This window comes from Hesperophylax consimilis, unplaced genomic scaffold, assembly GCF_061612785.1.
Source record: "Hesperophylax consimilis isolate HC1 unplaced genomic scaffold, BYU_Hcon_1.0 scaffold_35, whole genome shotgun sequence".
NCBI lineage: Eukaryota > Metazoa > Arthropoda > Insecta > Trichoptera > Limnephilidae > Hesperophylax > Hesperophylax consimilis.
This window is the reverse complement of record NW_028301265.1, coordinates 1,561,067-1,581,821: the sequence shown is the minus strand read 5'-3', so window position 1 is coordinate 1,581,821 and position 20,755 is coordinate 1,561,067. Positions and strand designations below refer to the sequence as shown.

The 20,755-nt window shown below is 34.9% G+C and overlaps 1 protein-coding gene across 1 annotated transcript in view; it reads right to left on the bottom strand.

The window, feature by feature from the left end:
* The window catches only part of LOC149409145 (uncharacterized), a 336,879-nt gene that overhangs the window by 165,719 nt on the left and 150,405 nt on the right, over positions 1 to 20,755 (bottom strand). The window contains exon 3 of the mRNA XM_089650118.1: positions 6,697 to 6,799. Within this exon, the coding sequence (XP_089506244.1) occupies positions 6,697 to 6,760 (64 nt within the window). The 5' untranslated portion in view covers positions 6,761 to 6,799. The remainder of the gene's footprint in view (positions 1 to 6,696; positions 6,800 to 20,755) is intronic.

Here is a 20,755-nt window from a genome sequence, read left to right as displayed (position 1 = left end):
CTATCGAGGACATAAGGCAGCCACTTTGCGATTTGGTTGTGGAAAATTTCATGAAAAGGATATGGTCCTGTAGGCGTGGTTGTGGTGGTCATTTGACTGATGTTATTTTCACTATTAACAGCACACCTTCCTCTTTTTAATGAAATAAACATTCGATCATTTATATTTAAAAAAAGACATTTTTCTTTGAATATCAAAATAACACCTCTTATTGGAAAACCCTGTATAATAGTCATCAGGCCTATTAAGTATACACTATTTATACGAAAGTAGAAACTGAATTACAGCAAAATTAACCGTTTTTAATTTGTCTTTGCCTTGTACATGTCTGAAATCTTTAAAAATATAGATAAGCCTCCTAATATTATTTACTAAAATTTCGACATGATAATTCAATCTCAAAAATATATCTTTTTTACGCCTAGGAATAAAACCCGCGCCTTCTGATGACCGGTCAGATGCTCTGAGACCACTGAGCTACGTCGGCTGGAAAATGTGTAAAAAGTATATTTCTATATAATAATTAAATGAATAAGATTATAACGTATGTTGCGTTTAACCATAAAGCAGTCCCACAAAAAAAAAGTTAATACTTCTCTTTGTGAAAACCGAAGATAATAGATTGTATTATGTTTGGTTAAATCGATTCTCAATTGGTATAAGATTAATGAAATAAATTGAAAATACGTCAAATGTCTACATTCATACAAGTATATAATAAGGGTAAAGCCTGGGCCTCGATTCTCGACGAAATGATTCCACTCGAACAACGAAAGGTTCGAACCACTCGTTCAAGTGGAATGACTTTTGACGTTTGGAGTATGTAAGTATGTATCTTCGACGATACTCAAGAATAAGTATGTCGACCAATGTATGTACTTTCGACGGCGATTGCAAGCGGCCTGGATAGGAGAATCGAGGTCCTTGTGAATTCTGGCATGAAATAACTGTGCCCAGAATATTAATTGAACCTGGAAAGCTCCAGATGACAAAATTCGGAATTCGCATTCAGATACAATGAAGGGTAGCTCTGGTAAACGAGCAAGTTTTTACGGCAATTTCTTGCGCCGTCAAGATTTCAATATTTTCTCATGCGTTGCCCTCTATTGCCGATGAGTCCGACAATATTGCTAAGCAAAATGTATTTCCTTCTCACTCCATAATGTATATTTTCCATAACTGCCATAATTTCAATATTTACTCATGCATCGCCCTTTATTGTCGACGAGTCCGACAATATTGCTGGGCCAAATCTATTTCCTTCTCGCTCCATAATATATATGTGCCATAACCGCTAGAATTTCTAACTCGATAAATTGGCGATTTAGCATTTTTGATCATACAGGTGAAGTTATTGCAGGAGAACGTTTATATACTCGTATATATATATATTTATATTTGTTTTTTTTTTAATTCCCTTGTCCATGTATACAATTTGTTTATACAATAATAAACCACACAACCAAATTAATAAAGTGTATTTTAAATTTATTCTTGAAATTTTCATAATTTTTTTAATGTTTGTAATTCTTTAAGGAGTTTGTTAAAACATTTAATGGCCGAGTATGTGTAATGGTATTGTGCTGTTGTGTATTGAGTTTAGGCATTATTATTTGTCCCGTGGTTCTCGGTCTGGTGCTCAGTTGCTCAATTATTAATTTATCTTTGTGCATTTGAAGAATTGCATATTTTTGATTGATTCTGTTTAATTTTACACGAGTCGAGTAATCGGACTGTTTTTGTAGAATTATTTTAATGAGTCTTCTTTGGACTACTTCCAGTGGGGCTAAATTAGTTTTACACGCTCCTCCCCAGCCTATTATTCTGTATTGGAGAATTGATTGGGCTAGCGCATAGTAAACCTTCTGTTGGCATTGGTTTTTGAAGGATATTTCTCAATTTAAGGAAAATGTAGTAAAGTTTACGTATTTTTTTAATAGTTTGTTCAATATGTTCTGTCCATTTAATGTGTTGATCTATTAGTGTGCGATATTCGCGTAGACTATCGACACATGGATTAGATTATAATGGTTATAATCTAGGCAGGTATGTGCCTATGTAAATTAACGCTCTGTTCGCTGAAATAAAAAGATAGGTATTCACAAATGTGACTTACGGAAGAGTTGGTTGTGATGTTCGATGATATGGTTCTTTTGGTAGCGCTTGTATGGTGGAGTAATTCACAGGCACTCTTATAAAATTGAGCTAATTATAACTCCGGCTAAAGTTCGAATTGACACATCGGTTCTTTTATACAGTGCTTTGGTCAACTGTGATTAGATGACGTTTTCGCTATGGCGCCGGCGCGGGCGGCTAGATTAAACTTAAAGCAACACTTCGCAGATTCAAACCAGTAAAATTTGAATCCTAGCCTCCTAATTGGTTGGAGCGAAAAAAGCGTTCAGCGTCACGAAACAATTAGTATGCCAAAATATTTTATGAATTTTTTTTTGTCAGTATAGAGCATTTTGGTGAGTTGCAATTATCAGAATAATTATATAAATTATGTAAATGTTCATGTACGGGCCTAAATAAGTAAATGACCGCAATCTTGACGGGCAAGACAATAATATATTGTTCGGCAATAGGCAATTATTTATCTTGCTCGTTTACAAGCATCTTAATATCTACTACTCCAATTTTCCACAACAATGGATTCATCCTATTTCGGAATTAGATAGGTATATAAATACGTCTATCAACAAATATTATTACATGATCCTTTTACACCCACTTATTCGATTAAGTATTTTTAATGAAAAGCTTTTAATAGCTAATGAATGTATAAGTTCTCGTGGGAAATTCATCGCTGCACAACTATTGTTGATTTTGACTTGTTTATTCCAGATCTCGGGGGGGGGGGTGTAATTCCACGAGTTCTACATAATACATAGAATATAAATTTAAAAATAAAATATTGTAAGATAGAAAAGAAAAAAAATAAAATATATACAAAATAATAATAATAAAGAAAATGAAAATAAACTTTTAGTTTTAGACATCAGAAATTGGCTCCATCGCTGGGCTTTGACATGTGATTTTGTTTTTATTTATTACAAAGAACATACAAAGCAAGATCAATAAAAATCAAAAAAGAAAATAGAAGAAAAATAAAAATAAAACCTCTAAAACAAAAACGAAATAAAATCTAAACTAGATACCATGCAAGATGGAAAAATATAACACCATGAAAATTACAATACATTGGTAAGATTGAAGAAGATGGTAGAATCATAGTCATGCAATTTGATTGGATGTCTGTGGGTAGAATATATATATTATAACTAAACCAATAATAGGATTTTAGTGAAGTGTCTTTATTAAAAACTGATTACAAATAAAAGTTACAATAGCTGATGGGGATGGGTCTGGCGGGAGAGGGAGAGGTATAGATACAACACAATAGATACAAGAGGGGAATAATATAGATTTAGTTGCTTTCGGAGGAATGTTTTAATTTCGTGACTATACAAACACCAATTCAAAACATTGAAATATTACAATAATAAGAACAAAAGCCACGAGACGCCCCACAATCATAGTTCCCGGATATCTGCTGAAACTCGATTTTCAACATGGTTTCATCATCCTCCGACTAGCAGTGATACCCAATCTTTTTTTAACTTGGAGACAAATTTTCCATATTCCAATTGTTCACAACCGCAAAGGGTACAGGAGTATAATGTTGCTTCGAAGACATTGTGGTATGACGAGCTTCTGGGAAAACTAATCCTAAATCACGTAATGTGAAACAAGAAATCATAATCTATATTAATAAAAATGTCAACGTTCGTTTGTTAAAAATCTTAAATTTCAGAAAGTTCTTCGCCGATTGCTTTAAAATTTGAACAAAACGTTGCATTCGAATACGCGTGTATTTTTATAGAGATGTCGCATGTGACAGGTAAAAACATGTTTTCTTTAAATAGCGAAATCTATTGGATGTAAAAGGAAAACGTGCTATTGTTTATCTATCTACTGATAGACTGAACCACAGCAATTCGTGGCGGGGTACAGTTAGTAAAGAATAAAGAGTTAATAATTGCATTTTTGAAAACAGTCCTGTGTGCCCTCCGGGCAAATGTTTACCGTTTTTTCAGTTTGTTAAATAATTAACGATTTATTTAGCAAAGATATCCTTATTAAATGATAAAATCAGGCCGCGGGTTGTGAACCACTGCTCTACAGAAATCACTCGTACGTAAAACTTCACCGTCGTCAGATTTAGATCCGTACCCTTCTCACACGACGTAACGTATAGGCAAACCGCTGATAGACCCATCGCAACTTCTCCATCTTTCTCGTAAACGACTCACATAACAGAAAGAGATGTCACAACGTACTCCGGGTGGTTAGATCATAATATATTATATCCCTAGACTCAGGTCCTTACCGTCCTTACACGCCAAGGACCCTACATAACGTATAATATAACATTCGATAAATCCATCGCAACTTCTCTTTCTACCTCATAAACAATGCATGTAACTGAAAGAAAGGTTAAAACGGAGTCCTTGGCTGCAGGACCATATAAAACTACCCAAAAAGTAAAAAAAAGAAGTAATAAATTAATACTTTCGTCAGCACCGTAAAATTAATACAATCAAATAAAAGCTCATTTGTGAAACCCAATTAACCTGGCATAGAACAATAAAACCTACAATAATAATAAATACATATACCCCCACACACCCAACAAACTTTAAACAAACTTTAAAAAAGTAATTTAGTTTTAGTGGTCATGTTCTTAAAATTATTCCCCTACAGTGCGCCTTACCCATGTACAACACGATGGATAAAAAAATCCAAAACTTAAAGCTATGTTTTGTAAAGAATGGCGTAATAAAATCATGGTTTTTAATTTTATACAATCAGTGAAGAAAAACTAATAATAATAATCCCATCGCCGACGTGCAAAGTAAGGTTATTTCATTTCACCCTGACCATAATCTTAAAACTATTAAAAATATATTTATGCTTTAAACTTTTGTACTCTTGTTAATTTATTATTTTGAACGGCCATTAAATATTTACAATTTTCTATAATAAAATAGATGCTCTGAGAAACTTGTGATCGATCCTTCAGCAACTATACAGATATAAGACACACTAAACTAGTGCTCTGCACTCTTAGGTCCTTCTTCCACAAAGTATAAGTGTCCGATATTCGACGATTCCAGTATCTTGGCAACTATCCCATATATTCGTATACAGGCACACTTTGCCTAAATTTTGTAAACTTGTCGGCGACGCCAGTATCCCGCGACCAGCCGGACAAGGTTATTCCCACCCAATTTTAAACATGGTGTCACTTGTATCAGATATAACATTTATAATACTGTCACACCTGTACCTACACTTTTTATTATCTTTCTATTGTCTCCATGGTTTAAAGTGTATACAACTTAGTAATTTTTGTTTTGATTTAGTTTTGCATGTAAATATTCTAATATCTGAATACGTCTGTCTCGACACAGGTGTACCCTAGTGAGACAGATGTCGAAAAACACATATAAAAAACGTTATATTGATAAATAATAAAAAAAATATATATATAGATATTTTTAACATTGAATGTGCTTTAGGTAATTGGTAGGAACAAAACTATCAACAAATAATATCAGAAAATAAAAATGACAATACTGCAACTATTTGGTTGCGAGTTAAGTTTTGAAAGCATTCTAGATTTGACGTTTCGAGAATTGGACAATAGTCAGTGGCAACGTGTGTCTCATGAATTGACTAGCGTCGTTTGCGATGTGAGTGCGCAACATGAGTATCGGATACTTGCGTATACCTGTGTAAGAAGGGCTTTACATGGTTGACAAAAAAAAACGACTCCCGACTAGGTCGTGAGGCAACTGCCTTGAACTTTCACCGATAAAATATTAAACATTCTATACCTAGATACACTAAAGCACGCAAACTCAAGGAGACGCTTTCTGTCAGGTAGATAACCCTTTCAGCCCCAGTGTTAATTCAAATTAACACGAACTTAGCGATTTAAAAAAGCTATTTTTTTGTTTTCTTATAGCTTGTAATCTTTTCTGTGATGTCTATTTTTTCCGCTCGATTGAAATTCTTATTCCCCCTACAACAACGACAAATATTTTGACATCTGCTGATTGTGAGTTTCATTGAATTTCTGCCGTCATTGATTACTTCATTTAAGGTGAGAAATCAATATTTTTTACTCGAATTACAAATATTTTAACGCATAAAGATGTGTTCTATAATAATAACATCGGTTCAATTCAATGTACACAGTCATTTGCTAGAATATTGTAAATGAATTTCAATGTTCATTCAAATTAACACGGGCAGTGACGGACATATTTTCGACTAGCATGGCGAATTTTTATAGATGTTATTTGTTTTTGTAAATATTATTTGTTTGTACCTTCGAGATTATCACTACATTGTAAATGTGCATTTTTGACATTAAATAGTTATTTGTTTTACTTTTGTGTTATGTTTATTTTACCCTACTATTTAAAAAATACCCTCTGACGTCCAATATTAATCCAAATTAACATAAAATAATTATAAAAAAAAAAGTAAATACCAAAAATTTTTAAATAATTTTCTTAGGTATTATCAAGCATTACATATTTTATATATGTGGAAACAATGATGCGGGTGTGAAAGGGATAATAATATAATACATTAATAATATGAATAAGAGTAAGAAATTACCATTTTTGTCGGAGTCGGCGGCCTCAAGGGCCAGGGACGCCCCGTCCGCTCCGCCGTTCACCATCGAGCAAGAGCTAGCGGAGGCTCCAGAATGGTTGCTGCTCTGCAAACAAACAAAAAATATACATTAAAATCAGGAAGATACAAGATTGTGAGGATTTCAAATAAAATAAGATGTATTCCGTCGACAGGTCAAGTTACCGGAGACAATGCGAAGGGTGACGGCATTGAACGACCAGTTCATTTTTGGTCGAAAACTCGTCTGTTATGCCATCTCGTTCATTCTGGCGGAAAAGATGTACATGTGTGCATTTGTTTTTGATGATTTTTTTTTATTTCATGACCTCAAAATAATTGACCATAACTTTAAAAATTGAATGATGTAAATAATGAAAAGTAACTCTGATTGTTATATGCCGTCACCCTTCACGCGTTTCCCATGTATTCGCTGGGGTACCCCATGCATTTATCTACTGACATTTTAATGGTCCTGACGTTGGTAACTGTATTTATGTGAAATTCGACATGAATAAGAAATATGTGAGTTGTTAGCAGGAGAATATTTATGTTACTTAGTGAGATATCAACACGACGCAAAATTATAATTTACACGAGCATGTCCAAAATTATAACTTGCACGAGCATGTCCGAAATTATAACTTGCACGAAAATGTCCAAAATTATAAATTGCACGAGCATGTCCAAAATTATTACTTGCACGAGAATGTCCATTTTCGACGATTTTTTATTATAAAATGACGACAATAATTTCGTCACGCTGATGTAATGGTGCTAAAAATATTGACTGATGTGATTTGACTGGGAATACCTTAGACGTAACTAACAATGACTAACTTGGTGCGAAATGAGCCTTAAGTTTACTTCAGAATAGATTAATGAAGCTTAGAACATTCTCCCTATTTTTCTCCGTGCGGGAGACTGGTTGGGTTAGGTTAGGTTAGGAGACCTTTTGACCTCTCCAGTCGGACTCACTCTTAACGCAGTGGGAGGGATGGATTCATACTTCCGTCACTCTTGGACACATCGACCCCCATCCTGCGAACCCTTCATACCTTTTTCCTTCCTAGAATTTTCTCTCATTCCTTTCCACAAAAAGACCCTCTACACAGTATCCCCAAAGATAACAAGAGGGATTTTTTCCTCAGGGCCTCCTGTGTGGAGCTTGTGAAAAAAAAACATTTCATTTTTAAAAAAATAATATTATTTTCGAATTCTAAAATTAACATACCAAAATTTAAGGTTACACTTAAAAATTCGCTAATTTGTTAGCATTTTGTATGCTCGTTATCAACTATGTGACATACACAGGAGAGTAAAAGAGACAAACAATAGCAAGGTGATAAGAGTAAGGGAGGGGAAATCTTATCAGCCAACCTATTGGCTTGTAAAAGTAGGTGTGTGAATATAATAACGTATACTTTGAGTACACATTGAGAAATCGAAATACAGAATTCCAAATAAGGACGTTTGAATGAACAAAAATACATTTATTTACATGTTATCATAGCTATCGGTATCTTTCATCGATAAATATTACTATACTATCAACTTGTCAACTGTGACAAGTAATGAGTAAACAGACTTATCGGTAATGGCTTAGGGAGGACTGACAACTGTATAAATAATTAATGTGATTGACAAACGTACAAGGAGTTCTTATCGCGATGCACATAGAATTAGTTGCGAAATTGAAGAGATAAAAACGGTGGTATTGGTATGAGAGTTCAATGGATTGCCGCAACGCTTTCATTAAAAATTATATAGAGTTTTTATTATTTAGCTTGTCATGTTATATTATGCTGTACGGCCGCGCTCTCCGACCAAAACAGACCAAATTCAATGCTGTTGACTGAGCATTCGCGAAATTATACATTACCTCCGCGACCGGAGACCGAGATGTAGGCAGCCACTACGCGCGCATTTAATAGCCATAATATGATTTTTCTATATGGTATCCCCAGCGTCCTATTTACCGGCTGAGTGGAATAATCGCCATCTTCATTCACTCTTGGAGACTGGTTCGGTACGGCGGCTTGCGTACATAGCTCGCCTACATTCCTTCTGATATTAATGTCGTGTTTGTAATATTTCGAATAAGTGTAATAAACGATAGATTCTGTGAAATACAATCTTCTTATTTTTAATCGACACGACACCCCTATAGTATGCAAAACGGCGAGGTAAGCGTCGACCTTTGCATCCTATAAATGGTGACCCCGGTCATTGTTCCTATAGAGACCAGAGACGGACACAGGAGTCCGCGACCGGTACTTGACATTTCGCTTTGTATGGGGGCAGTTCGTGCGTGAGACCGGAGGCCGGAGACCGAAGACAGCAAGACGGTCTCCGCCCCGGACCAGTAGTGGTATCGCGTTGCGCTTGAGAAGCACGTGTGTTTGTGGTAAAAAATGACTGCTTTTTCTGACGAAGACTGAGAAGCTGATTGAACTGATCAGACAGCACCCTTCAGTATACAATGCTTTACTTGTCAAGATAAACAATTAAAATTAAAAATATTTTATGTTAAAATATTATATTACAAGAAGGTACTTTATCGCTTATCTGAATTCTTGACATTATCAGTTCCAATTTTGAAAATGATACTTAAATTCAAAATAAATCTGGTTACATGCCAAAGAGACCGAGACGCTTGTCGCGGTCTCCTGTCTCCGTCTGTGGTCTCGGCCTCCGGTCGCGGTCGCGGCGCGCCTTTATTCGTGAATTCGTAATCTATGTAACAGATAGATTAGATACAGGTGCAGTTCCGAGAGAGTCAATTTATTGCGGATTGCAACCTGCAGTCTAAAGAAAGATAACCTCCGATAGGAGAAGGTACCAGAGGAATAATATATATTTTTTTAAAAGCGGAGACGGTTTATACGTAGTTCCCGTGAACATTGTGCTATCTCCCATTTTACCTCAATCCTTTAACAACAACCCAGTCCCTTTAATAAAGTTCACCAGGGTTGTCATTGGGTATATGGCTATGTCTTCTGGTTCTACTGTATGTTTCCCCAAGTGAATTGGAGTCTCTTCATCCTCTTCACATTTCCTGCATCTATTGGTGTTTTCCACTCCCAATATCTGCATGTGTCTTCTGAGATGGCAGTGTCCTGTTAGTAGTCCTACCAGTTCCCTCAGCGAGTTTCTGTCCATATCGAGTAGTTTCTTAGTTCGTGTAGGGCAGTGTTTCCCACGGTGGGGCATAACGTCTCAGAGGTAGGGCACCACGCTTTACAGATGAGACACGTTAAGCATTCAAAATATAAAGGGAAATACTCATCGGTCATACAAAAAAATGCCGGGCCAAATAAAGGGCTCCATCGATCGCATATTATCGTATGCGCACTGACGACCGTAACGACGAATCACACGTGTATCATCTGCAAACTTTATTTACTGATTTTAAAGAACGATTTGCTGATTTAAAGGAAATAAATTTTCGAACTTGGTTGACACAACCAATGCTAGTAGATATTTCAAATGAACAACTGTATCAAAAGGAACTTTCAGAAATGCAAAGTGATGATTCGATTAAAAATATTATTTAATATAAAAGGAATAATGGCATGGATTTGCGAAGAAACTAACACAAAATATCCTAATATTACTTTGCATGCCAGAAAATTATTATTACCCTTTCCCTCATCTTTCTTTCATTTGATGGAAGGTGGTTTTAGCGCCATAAGCGATTTACTCATTCAAAAACGAAATTGATTAATTATAACTAATAGAGGGGACCTAAGACTGAAATTAACTAAGTTAGATCCGGATATAAAATTTCTTTGTAGCCAGCGTAACTGAATTTAATAATGAATTATTCGTCAAGATTTGTGTGTTTGTAGGTACTAAATTTCAATTGTCACTTGTGTTTTATTATTGTTTTAATTTTTATTTTATTCTACTTAATTACATTTTCAATTTGTGTTTTGTAATAATTTCAGTTATAATTATATGTATTAGAATAGGTTTTATTTAATTTCATTAGGGGTTCATATTATGTTTACAAACATATTACAAAATTATTTGAAAATTTACCTGCTGTTTAATTAAAAAAAGATATCGGTGGGGCATCTGACTTTTGAAAAGACTACGGTGGGGCATGGCATAAGGAAGGCTGGGAAACACTGGTCTCGGGTCTGGTCCTTTTAGAGTACTTTGGATTGTCTCATTCCAGGTGCCCTCTCCCATTCTTTGCGGTGCTGGGATTTGACCCACCTATCAATATTTAATTTGAGGAATAATTTGAAGTTTAGTTTGAACGTATATTCTGTACTTTAAAGTTGTAAGTCCGGAAGTCTACCAATTTCATCCTGTTTACGTACTAACTCTAAAAACAAAGGTGTACTCCGATATACCTATTATTTCTAAAATAGCCTAGTCTAACACATCGACAGTCCAGTAATACTTAAGAGCAATTTAAAACTCTAATCAATCCTTCTGCAACAATTTTGCAAATGTGACGCGAATGGAATTGAATCTTCAAGGTAGTCATATAAAATATAAACATATATTTACCAATCTGCCAGATATTATTAAATTGATAAATGGGGCGTATATTATGTATCAATATTTAAGTTCTTCCGAAGCCTTAAAAATATGGTTTCCGTTTAATCTCGTCTTACAAAATTGCGTTGGTGCCTTCGGGAAATATTGCGAAATCAGGAAATTGAGAATCAGGTAAAGGAAGAATTTCAGATGGAAAATCAACTAAAATATTAGAATTTTCGCCGCTAAACGCTTTTCAAAATAAAAATACCGCGAAATTGCAAAGAAAATCAATTTTATATCAAATCTCTCATAATTCTCGTATTTCGTGGATTATCCGATGAATAAATGACTAGAATAGCTAACTAGTAGAGACGTGCAATGGGTGCATTGTTCTATAACCAAAGGTAGGCTGTTTCAAGTTCGGACATAAATTCTGAATTGAATATATTTTTCGCGAAATGCCCATTTTATTATGACGCTGATGGTAGTGGCCAAGTGAATAAATGAGCTACAAATTCCTTACAAAATTGGTTCCATGGCAACACAGGACAGTGGCAATTCAACACACTTTAGAAAATTGATAGATATAAAGTCATTAAAAGTGATAAAAAAGCCCATAAACCTAACCTATTAATATTATATCTATTTAACCTCTGTGGAACAATAAAGTTTGATGTTTGACTCTTTCAGTGTAGAGCGAGACAGATATATTATAGTAATATAAAAGCCCATGTATTAGTTTCATCACGCTCTCACATCTCAGCTCGCAACTAGGAAGCACGAAAGTAATCTAATCTAAGTATGAATAATTCCACAACATTATGATAATAGCGGGTCAGCCAATTTAACATTATTATAATAACCTTGTTTTTATCTGTTTTCATGACTTTATATCACTTTCCAAGAGTGTGTTGAATTGCCACTGTCCTGAGTTGCCCGGATACCGTCTGACAAGGATATTTTTAGTAATTATTATCAACAAAAAAACTACAGGAATTTAAAGTAAATTAATTGGCTTTCAACCAATGCATAGTCATGACTCATGACCATTACTCTAAGCCAGTTAGAAATTCCCAAATTTACTTATCTACCTGAAAGGTAATCAGATAAACACATATTTGTGGGAAGCCAAAGCGGATCGTGTGGTATCCGAAATGCGAGGCTACAGTCGTCATAATACTATGGAATTACAGGCATTACAGGTACAACAAATAATCATATGTGCACGTGTAGTAAATGGATTATGTTTGCAAATTTTGGGCATCAGTAGACTTGACTGAATTTTGACGTGGTGAATCGTGGCCAAAAGAAAACGATGTAACTTGTTAGTGTTGGATCAGTATTCTGTTTAATTTTTGTTCTATTTTCTTAAACTATATTTACCATAACGGCGAAAAGTGCCATTTACATATATGAAAGATATTGACAGAAATTGTACAATATGGAAAGAAAGTAAAAATTAAAAGATTATATAAGTTAACAGGAAGAAAAGAATAGACGAATTAGTAAAAACTTGTTAAAAGAAATAAAGAAGAAACAAAAACATATAACCTATTTTGCAGTGATCCCAGGCGAAGCTTAATGCCAAATCACTATTTTGATTCATCTTAATAACGAATTGGTGTACATTATGACTACAAAAAAAATATGCTTTAGATAACTTGAAGGTTTTCCTATCGCTTCGCTTGAGTAGAATACAAATAAATATATAAATTACTCAATAAAACATACAAATGCAAACTAATAAAAAATATTTTTTTTCAATAGAAATGTATGAACGCGTAAAGGAAACAACTTTTTAAAAATACAGTATTATAGCTAAGATTATCTGTGACAGTTTCACGTGATTAACTTGTTTACTTTCTTATAAAATTATTTACAAAATAAATAAAAACCAATTATTTGTTTGAAATCGAACGATTCTAGACTCCGTTTGTCAAGAGATTTTAATGCCTATTACCAAGAATATACACAATTTTGGTTTGCAGCTCCCTCTTAAGTTTTCCCCCGGGGGTCCCCGACATATTCTACCATTCAAAGTACTCTCTTAATAGTCCTGGCACTAATAAGAACAAAGCTTGAAATTTTCGGCGACATCGGTCGACTATCTAAAGTACTAGTCTAAAATTAATACACCAACAATTATTGTCAGACTCTTTCAAACCCTTCGTACATACCTTAACCCTTGAGTACATTCATCACATTAGTTCAGTTTGCAATGTTTTCTGTGTATTTCGTGTACGAAAATTCCAAACGAAATCAATGGTCTCAAGATCCGTATAGCTAAATGTCTAGAGGCAGTAACTCGTTCGATGTTTTTAAACAAGATGAAGGTGAATCCATCTAAAACCGAGTTTCTCTGGGCGGTCACAAACAAACGTCAACATTTCATAGAAGATTCACCTATTTCTATTTCCGGCATCGATATCATCCCAAAAAGAACAGTCAAACTTCTCGGTGTCGATTTAGATTCGGACTTTTTATTCAAAAGTCAAATAAATAAGTCTGTAAGCAGGTTTTTTTCACCAAGTCTGCCCGAAGAAACCTTCCTACAGAAGCAACAAAACTACTGTTACGTAGTCTCACGTCTCAATTACTGCAACGGCATTTATGCCAGCCTTCCAAAATATCAAATTGACAAACTTCAATCAGTGTTTAAATAATGCAGCAGCATGTCTCATAACCGGGGTTTCTAAATATTCACACATTTTAGAACACCTTCGTAACCTTCACTGGCTCAAGAGCCCTGAAAGAATCCAGTACAAATTGTGCTGGATGTTGTTTAGATCCACCAATGAAATGGCCCCACCCTACATCTTTGAACTATGCGTCCCGGAAAACACTGGTCTGAGGCAGTCAACTCTTAGATCAGCAACATCATCAGCGGTAGGCAGTCTGGTGGAAGCTAAGCGCAAGCCAAATACTAAGTTTGGTGATCGTGATTTCGGAGCATCTGGGCCAAAGGCTTGGAATAAACTCCCTCTAAAACTAAGATCCATAACAAGTCCAACAGAATTCAGGTCTAAACTAAAATCTTACCTTTTTATGCTGTCATAACCCTTAAATTAAATATACCATTCCCGAGAGAAAGGCCAAATATATAAAATTTTCAAATTTTGTCCTAAATCCTGTATCTAAATTTCGCTAATAAACAATTAATTAATTGTTATTATTAAGTGACCTACCAGGTAAGTATGGTACTGTATATTATCTTCATATATAGTTAGTAATAAATAGAGTAGAAATGTACTATATATTTGTAAAACGCCCTCGAGGTGATTTTGCACAAAAACGTCGCCATACAAATCATCTTAATATTATTATTATTGTACTGAACATCTCAAAATAAACTATAATAGATGTATGAGTGTAATATTATGTCTCAATACTGCGCATCGCGTATCGCGTTTTGAATAACAATTTATTTTTAATCGAAATAATTGTAATTGTTCGTGAAGTAATTAGGAGTCAGTCCAAGCCGTCACGATGAGCGCACGTGACATGGCTGACACGGTGTTGAAACGACACCGTGTCAGTTATTGGGTACAGATGGAATATTAACTATTTAGTAAAGGGTTAACCGAATAACCTCAATATTGAAAATTTCCCCAAAAATTATAAAATATCCATAACAAAATAGAAATTGCATTGGAAAACCCGGTGATCCCCCGTGGGAACCGAAATTTTTACCCTTTGGCTTGTCGACAGTTAAAACTATATCATATAAAACAAGTACCTGCTCAGTCACCCTATAAAATGATCAATATATCGCGAAATACAGGGCTGGCGCGCTGCACTTGTGATTTTTGGAAAGGTTGACCTGAAGACCGAGGGGGTCGCGATGGGTGGGGGATATTCTCGGTAGAAGACAGTTGGGAGATGTAGTGGTCGGTGAAGCAGTCCACTCTTTAGGCAGAGGCCTACTTTTCACACGCGCGCTCGATCGTCGATGTGCAGCGGGATTTCCGTTTAAGGCAATGCACTACGTTGTGTAATATTTTAAATTGAGCCGCTATCAATAACAACCCTTACGTAGATGGCGATAAGGTTTAAATTCCCGTTTCACACCATCCGCCTGTTTTGATTTATGCAAGAAAAAAACATGGCTAAAAAGTGCTTTTTATTTTATTTTGTGGATATTCAGGCATAAATATTAAATTTTTTTTCAATCATTTTATAAATAACTTAATTTGCCACATTATACAATAAAATCATAACCGAAAATGGGTTCGTAAGTAGGAGATTTTGAACTTTAAAGCAGTTTTCATAGGCCTTATATATTATTTTTTTCTGGGATAGTAAAAAGACTTATCTAAAAAATACTCGATTATTTCAAAGGACAAGATGTATTCTACTCGCAGTATTTAATTAAAGCATCTGAAACATTTCTATGCGACCAAATTTTCAAACCAAAAACACATGATTTTGCATTACTACGTATGGCATCGCCTTAAGGTCCGCAGTTCGCGAATATGCGGCGCCGGAGTGAAGAAAATCCCACTCTCTTTCACTCGAACAAGGTTTTTAAGATGTCCAGGTTCCTGGAAAATCAAGATTTTTTGTGATGGCTTTCGAAGCTATGGAACTAGAGAATGTGTGGTTCCAACAAGATGGCCCACAGCCCACACATCGAGGGTTTCAATGGACTTTTTGAGAGAGACCTTTCCTGGGCGGCTCATCACCTTAAGGGGGGACCTCTACTGACCTGCGCGCTCTCCTGTTGATATTAAAGCTACTCTGTTTTTTCCTGTGGGGTTACCTGAAGTCCTTTGTTTACAACAATCGACCCCAGAACGTGGACATCCTACAAGACAATATTGAGACTCAAATTGCCAATAAAACCCGTCGCCTTGCTTGAAGTGTGGATCATGGAGGACGACATTTACCTAATATCCTTTTCAAAACCGTTCAGTATAAACTTTTCCATATTGTGCAAGACCTAAAACTTTGAGGTTTTAAAACGTATATCGTATTTTATTTCATTTTTATAAAACACAAATGTATAAAGCGCAGTGAACAAGAAAGTAAGAAATGGACTTACAAAATGGTTTGGATATGTGGATCGTTTGAACGGAGAAAGGAGTGAAACGAGAATATTATTTGTCGCAAAAGTCTGCGACGAAGGTCGTCTAATAATAATCATCATTGTACGAACACTCATCAAACGAAAATTTTCGACGATAAAATTATCATAAGACACTTCTTCTAATAAAAACGAAAAATTAAACAGAAATCACACAGAAAAATAAAAAGGTAACGGTCACAACTAGGAATTGAACCCAGAATCTCTGTCTTACCGGGACAAAATAGTGGTTAAAGGCGTTGTTCTGTAAGACAGAGATCCTGGGTTCGATTCCCAGTTGACACCGTTATCTTTTTACTTTTCTGTGTCTTGTTCTGTTTCATGTTTCGTTTCGATTTACTAGTATTATCTTCGTCTTCAATGATTTATTACATTGATGGGTATAACCTTCAAAAGTTATGAAAGGGATGTTGTTCCAATATATATGTATATATATATATATATATACATATATATTTTTTATTTTATTTTATTTTATTATCAATTAATGTCACGTACAGAGTTGAATTTATAGAAGGAGTTAGCATTACAAAGCTATTATAAAACCTACGTCACGTTATGACTTATTATCAAAACACTGATGATAGGATTATTAAAACATAAGCACGTAGTGACAAGTCTTGCAATGACTAGCAATCGACTACCATAATACGGACATGTGTCTAGTGTGGTAGTCGAAAAGCATGTAAAAGACTGTATTCGAATATATTTTATGAATAAAGAGAAAAAAAAAGATAAATCTATTCATTTCGGATATGGACACTTGGACAGTAGTGGAATCAAATACTATATTTAAAAAGTATTATAGTGGCGCCAGAGCGAGGTCGTACGTACGTTATCGACGAAAAATCTTTTAAAAGAAATATATATATATATATATATACAAGATACAAAATACTAGAACGATGACGATCCCTCTCTGAAACTACTGTAGTTAATACACACAGCTTTATCGAAATACCGGTAACACGCGACAACACGACAGGCGCTGGTTTAGCGTTTTGACAAAAATATAAGCATAAACTACTAAATAATGTATTATTTTCTCTCCAGAAATTTATGAACGTCTGGTAAGAAGCATCTTTTAAAAATACAATTTTAAGATTATCTATGACTTGTGATTATCATGTAGTTTCCCTCAATTGACTTTTATCTTTCTTATATTTTTTTTAACAAAATAATACTTTTTCGCTAAAACCGGTCGATTCTAGACGAATTGCGGGAAAGTAACGAAGTAACTTCGTTCCTTTCCTATAATTCGTGGCTCGGTTAGCGAAGATTTTCTCATGTGTATACGCAGCATTACCTATATTCGCGGTGATATAAGACACACCAAGAATATACACTTTTTGGCTTGTGTATTCCTCTTATGAGATCGCACCGCGGTATTTTGGGGGACCACAGCGACCCCGTTCCAGTAATGCCATATTTGGTCTTCAGGTACATAAATGTTAAATGAATCAATTTGGATTGATCAATTCATGGATCTGAGATTGCATTCGTCAGGCTGCCGGAAGTTTCAGTATAGACTTCGTAGACATTGCTTTTTAGGGCAGAATAGTAAAACTTATAGTACACACATAATGTAGTTATTACGTATTTTGTTTCTGATGTTGCATTTCCAATTGGGGTATGTTATTAGGCTGAAGGGAGTGAGAAAGGGAAGGAGATGGGATAGATGAAGGTTGGGAAGTATCCGGCTATTTAGATTTGTTCACCAAGGACGGCGAAAGTTATTTCATGCATTGTTATGATTCTGCATGTTGGTCTTTAACCAGGGAAATTATAATTACAATTTTCGAGGCTGATATGGGTACCGCCGCCCCGGTAACCATTTATTGGATAACCAACACTTCTGCCATAGGTCAGCTCAAGTGGTTCGCTACGTTTGGTGACTCATCAGGGGTGCCCTGGTTCATGGAGTGAGGATTGTCTTGGTTTTGGCGTACCTTCTGTGAAATTGTGACCTGGTTGTTAAAGACCTTTTTACCTCACCAGCAGGAGTGTCTCGACTCCTTGCACCGTAGTGGGAGGGATGGATTCACACATCTGTCACTCCTGGACACACTTACTCCAGATTCCTACCCACCCACATTTCATTTTCCTTCACAGATCTTCCTCTCCTTCCTTTCCTTAAAAAATACCCTCCACACAGCATTCCCAAAGATGACATAGGTCCTTAGGGAAATTATTTTCCTCTCTTCTCGTTCTTCATTTCTCAAAAAACGTATAAGATTTGGGAACAATTTTAACAATTTAAAAAAATATATAAACTACACGATGTGAATTATTACGGAGGCAGCGTTATTTAATACGACAGGTCAATTACCGCCGTGATTTATCAGTCAATCAATCATCATGATGTGCGTACCCAAGGGAAGAAGTAAAGAGGGTAATATCAAGTATTGGCGAAGACGTAGAGGAAGTTGAAACTGTGTATTGTTTGAGTGCAAAACCAACAAACCAATTAGATTATGATCATAAAACTATAAGAGATCCATCCAAAACATGAATCATCTTAACTAACTAACTATATAAAACTATAAAAATAATCCTGAAAGAACCCATAAGAACTCCATCAAAAGAATTTTTTTTTAAATTTAACGTGTTCAGCATTATAAAACTGTACTCAAAAAATGCACTACTCAATTTTAAAGAAAAATATGAGTAGGTACCTTGCTGAACAACACACCTACACTACAAGGATGAAATCCTCAAATCTACTAAACATTCCAAAATTAAAACATCTTTCGGCCAGAAAAACCACTATTTCCATGCTATAAAATTATATAATGCCCTTCCTATTGAAATTAAAAAACACCATGGATATAGAAAAGTTTAAAAAAGACATCAAATTATGCCTAACTAAACATGAAGATGAGGAAATCATTAAATTTATGAAGTAACCCCAACGCAACCTACAGACAACAAACATAAATACTTTGTGCTTAATTTATTTTATATTTTGTGGGAACCAACAAATTAGAAGATGAAGAAATCATGATCAACATACATACAACAACCAACAGGAACAGGACTGAGAACAAACTACATCACTTTATATTCTTATTTTACTTAATATTGTATCTTTTTTACTTTACTTTATATTGCCGATTGTCTTTAAATAAAAAAAAATTAAAATCACACCGTTTCCGGGCAGGTGTAGGCAGAGATGACGAACCGCCAAACAAATCTGTCTTGGCACACTCCTCTCATTCATACATCGTCTCATACATACTCTTCTATTATTCTGACTATTGACATGGCCCGACTCCAGTATATGATTTACCATTGTGTCATGTCTTCCTCGGGTGTCCTCGACTTCTTCTAGCATTCATATTTGCGTCATATATTCCTTTCTTTGATCATTCGCTCTACATGCCCAAATAATCTGAGCGTCTTTTTCTTAATCTTACTCAATACGCTTACATCGACCTTGTATTCTTTGCGGATCTCCTTATTTCTCACACGATCATACATGGTTTTTCATTGAAATATTTACTATAATTTCTAACATTACTCGTGTGTCGAGTAGGTACTCTTAATTTGACTAGACTCGGAAGTTCGTAATAGTCGAGCTCTGAATTAGCAATAATGAAAATGACGCATAGGTTGCTTATCCTACGACAATCCTCAAAAATAATAATATTTGGATGATTTGTTTAGCGCCGTTTTTGTGAAAAATCACCTCAAGGCCGCTGTGTGTGTATTCTTGAATATAATGAATAAAAGTGAAAATGCAGAACAGTACTATTAGCAATAAATGCAGAACAGTACTATTAGTTTTGCAATTATGTATTGAACTTTTACAAAAAGATTACATTGAACTTTTAAAATGGTCTCACGACTCTGGCCTAATCATAAATGCAAAAAAAACTAAATTGATACACATTAGATCACCCAATGCCAAGGTAAATACTATTATACCCGAAATTAAAACACACAATTCAGATTGCCTACATGTTGGTATCCCTGCGTTGTGTACATGTGAAAATATTGAACTGGTTAAAAAATATGTTTATTTAGGTGTTATTATTGATTGTTTTTTCAAATGGGATTTACAGATAAATAAAGTCTGTGAACGACTGAGATCTATTATTAGTAGATTATATAAATTAAAATTTTATGTTCCAATATGCACACTTCGAATAATTTATTTATCACTAGCTGAATCTATCATAAGGTATGGAATTACAGCTTGGGGATTTTCCTCTAAAACAAATATAAATCATGTTCAAGCAGTTCAAAATTCTCTTGTTAAATTATTAGCTCATAAAAGTTTATATGAACAAAGGCATAATGTTCCACACCTTTATCAAAATCTGAAAATCCTCTCGGTAAGAGCAATTATGTGGTATAAAATAATTTTTCAGCACATAAATAGCCCTATGTACATAAATAGACTGGAACACACTTACAATACTCGATTTACATTAAATGAAGGACTAATCGTACCAAAGCATG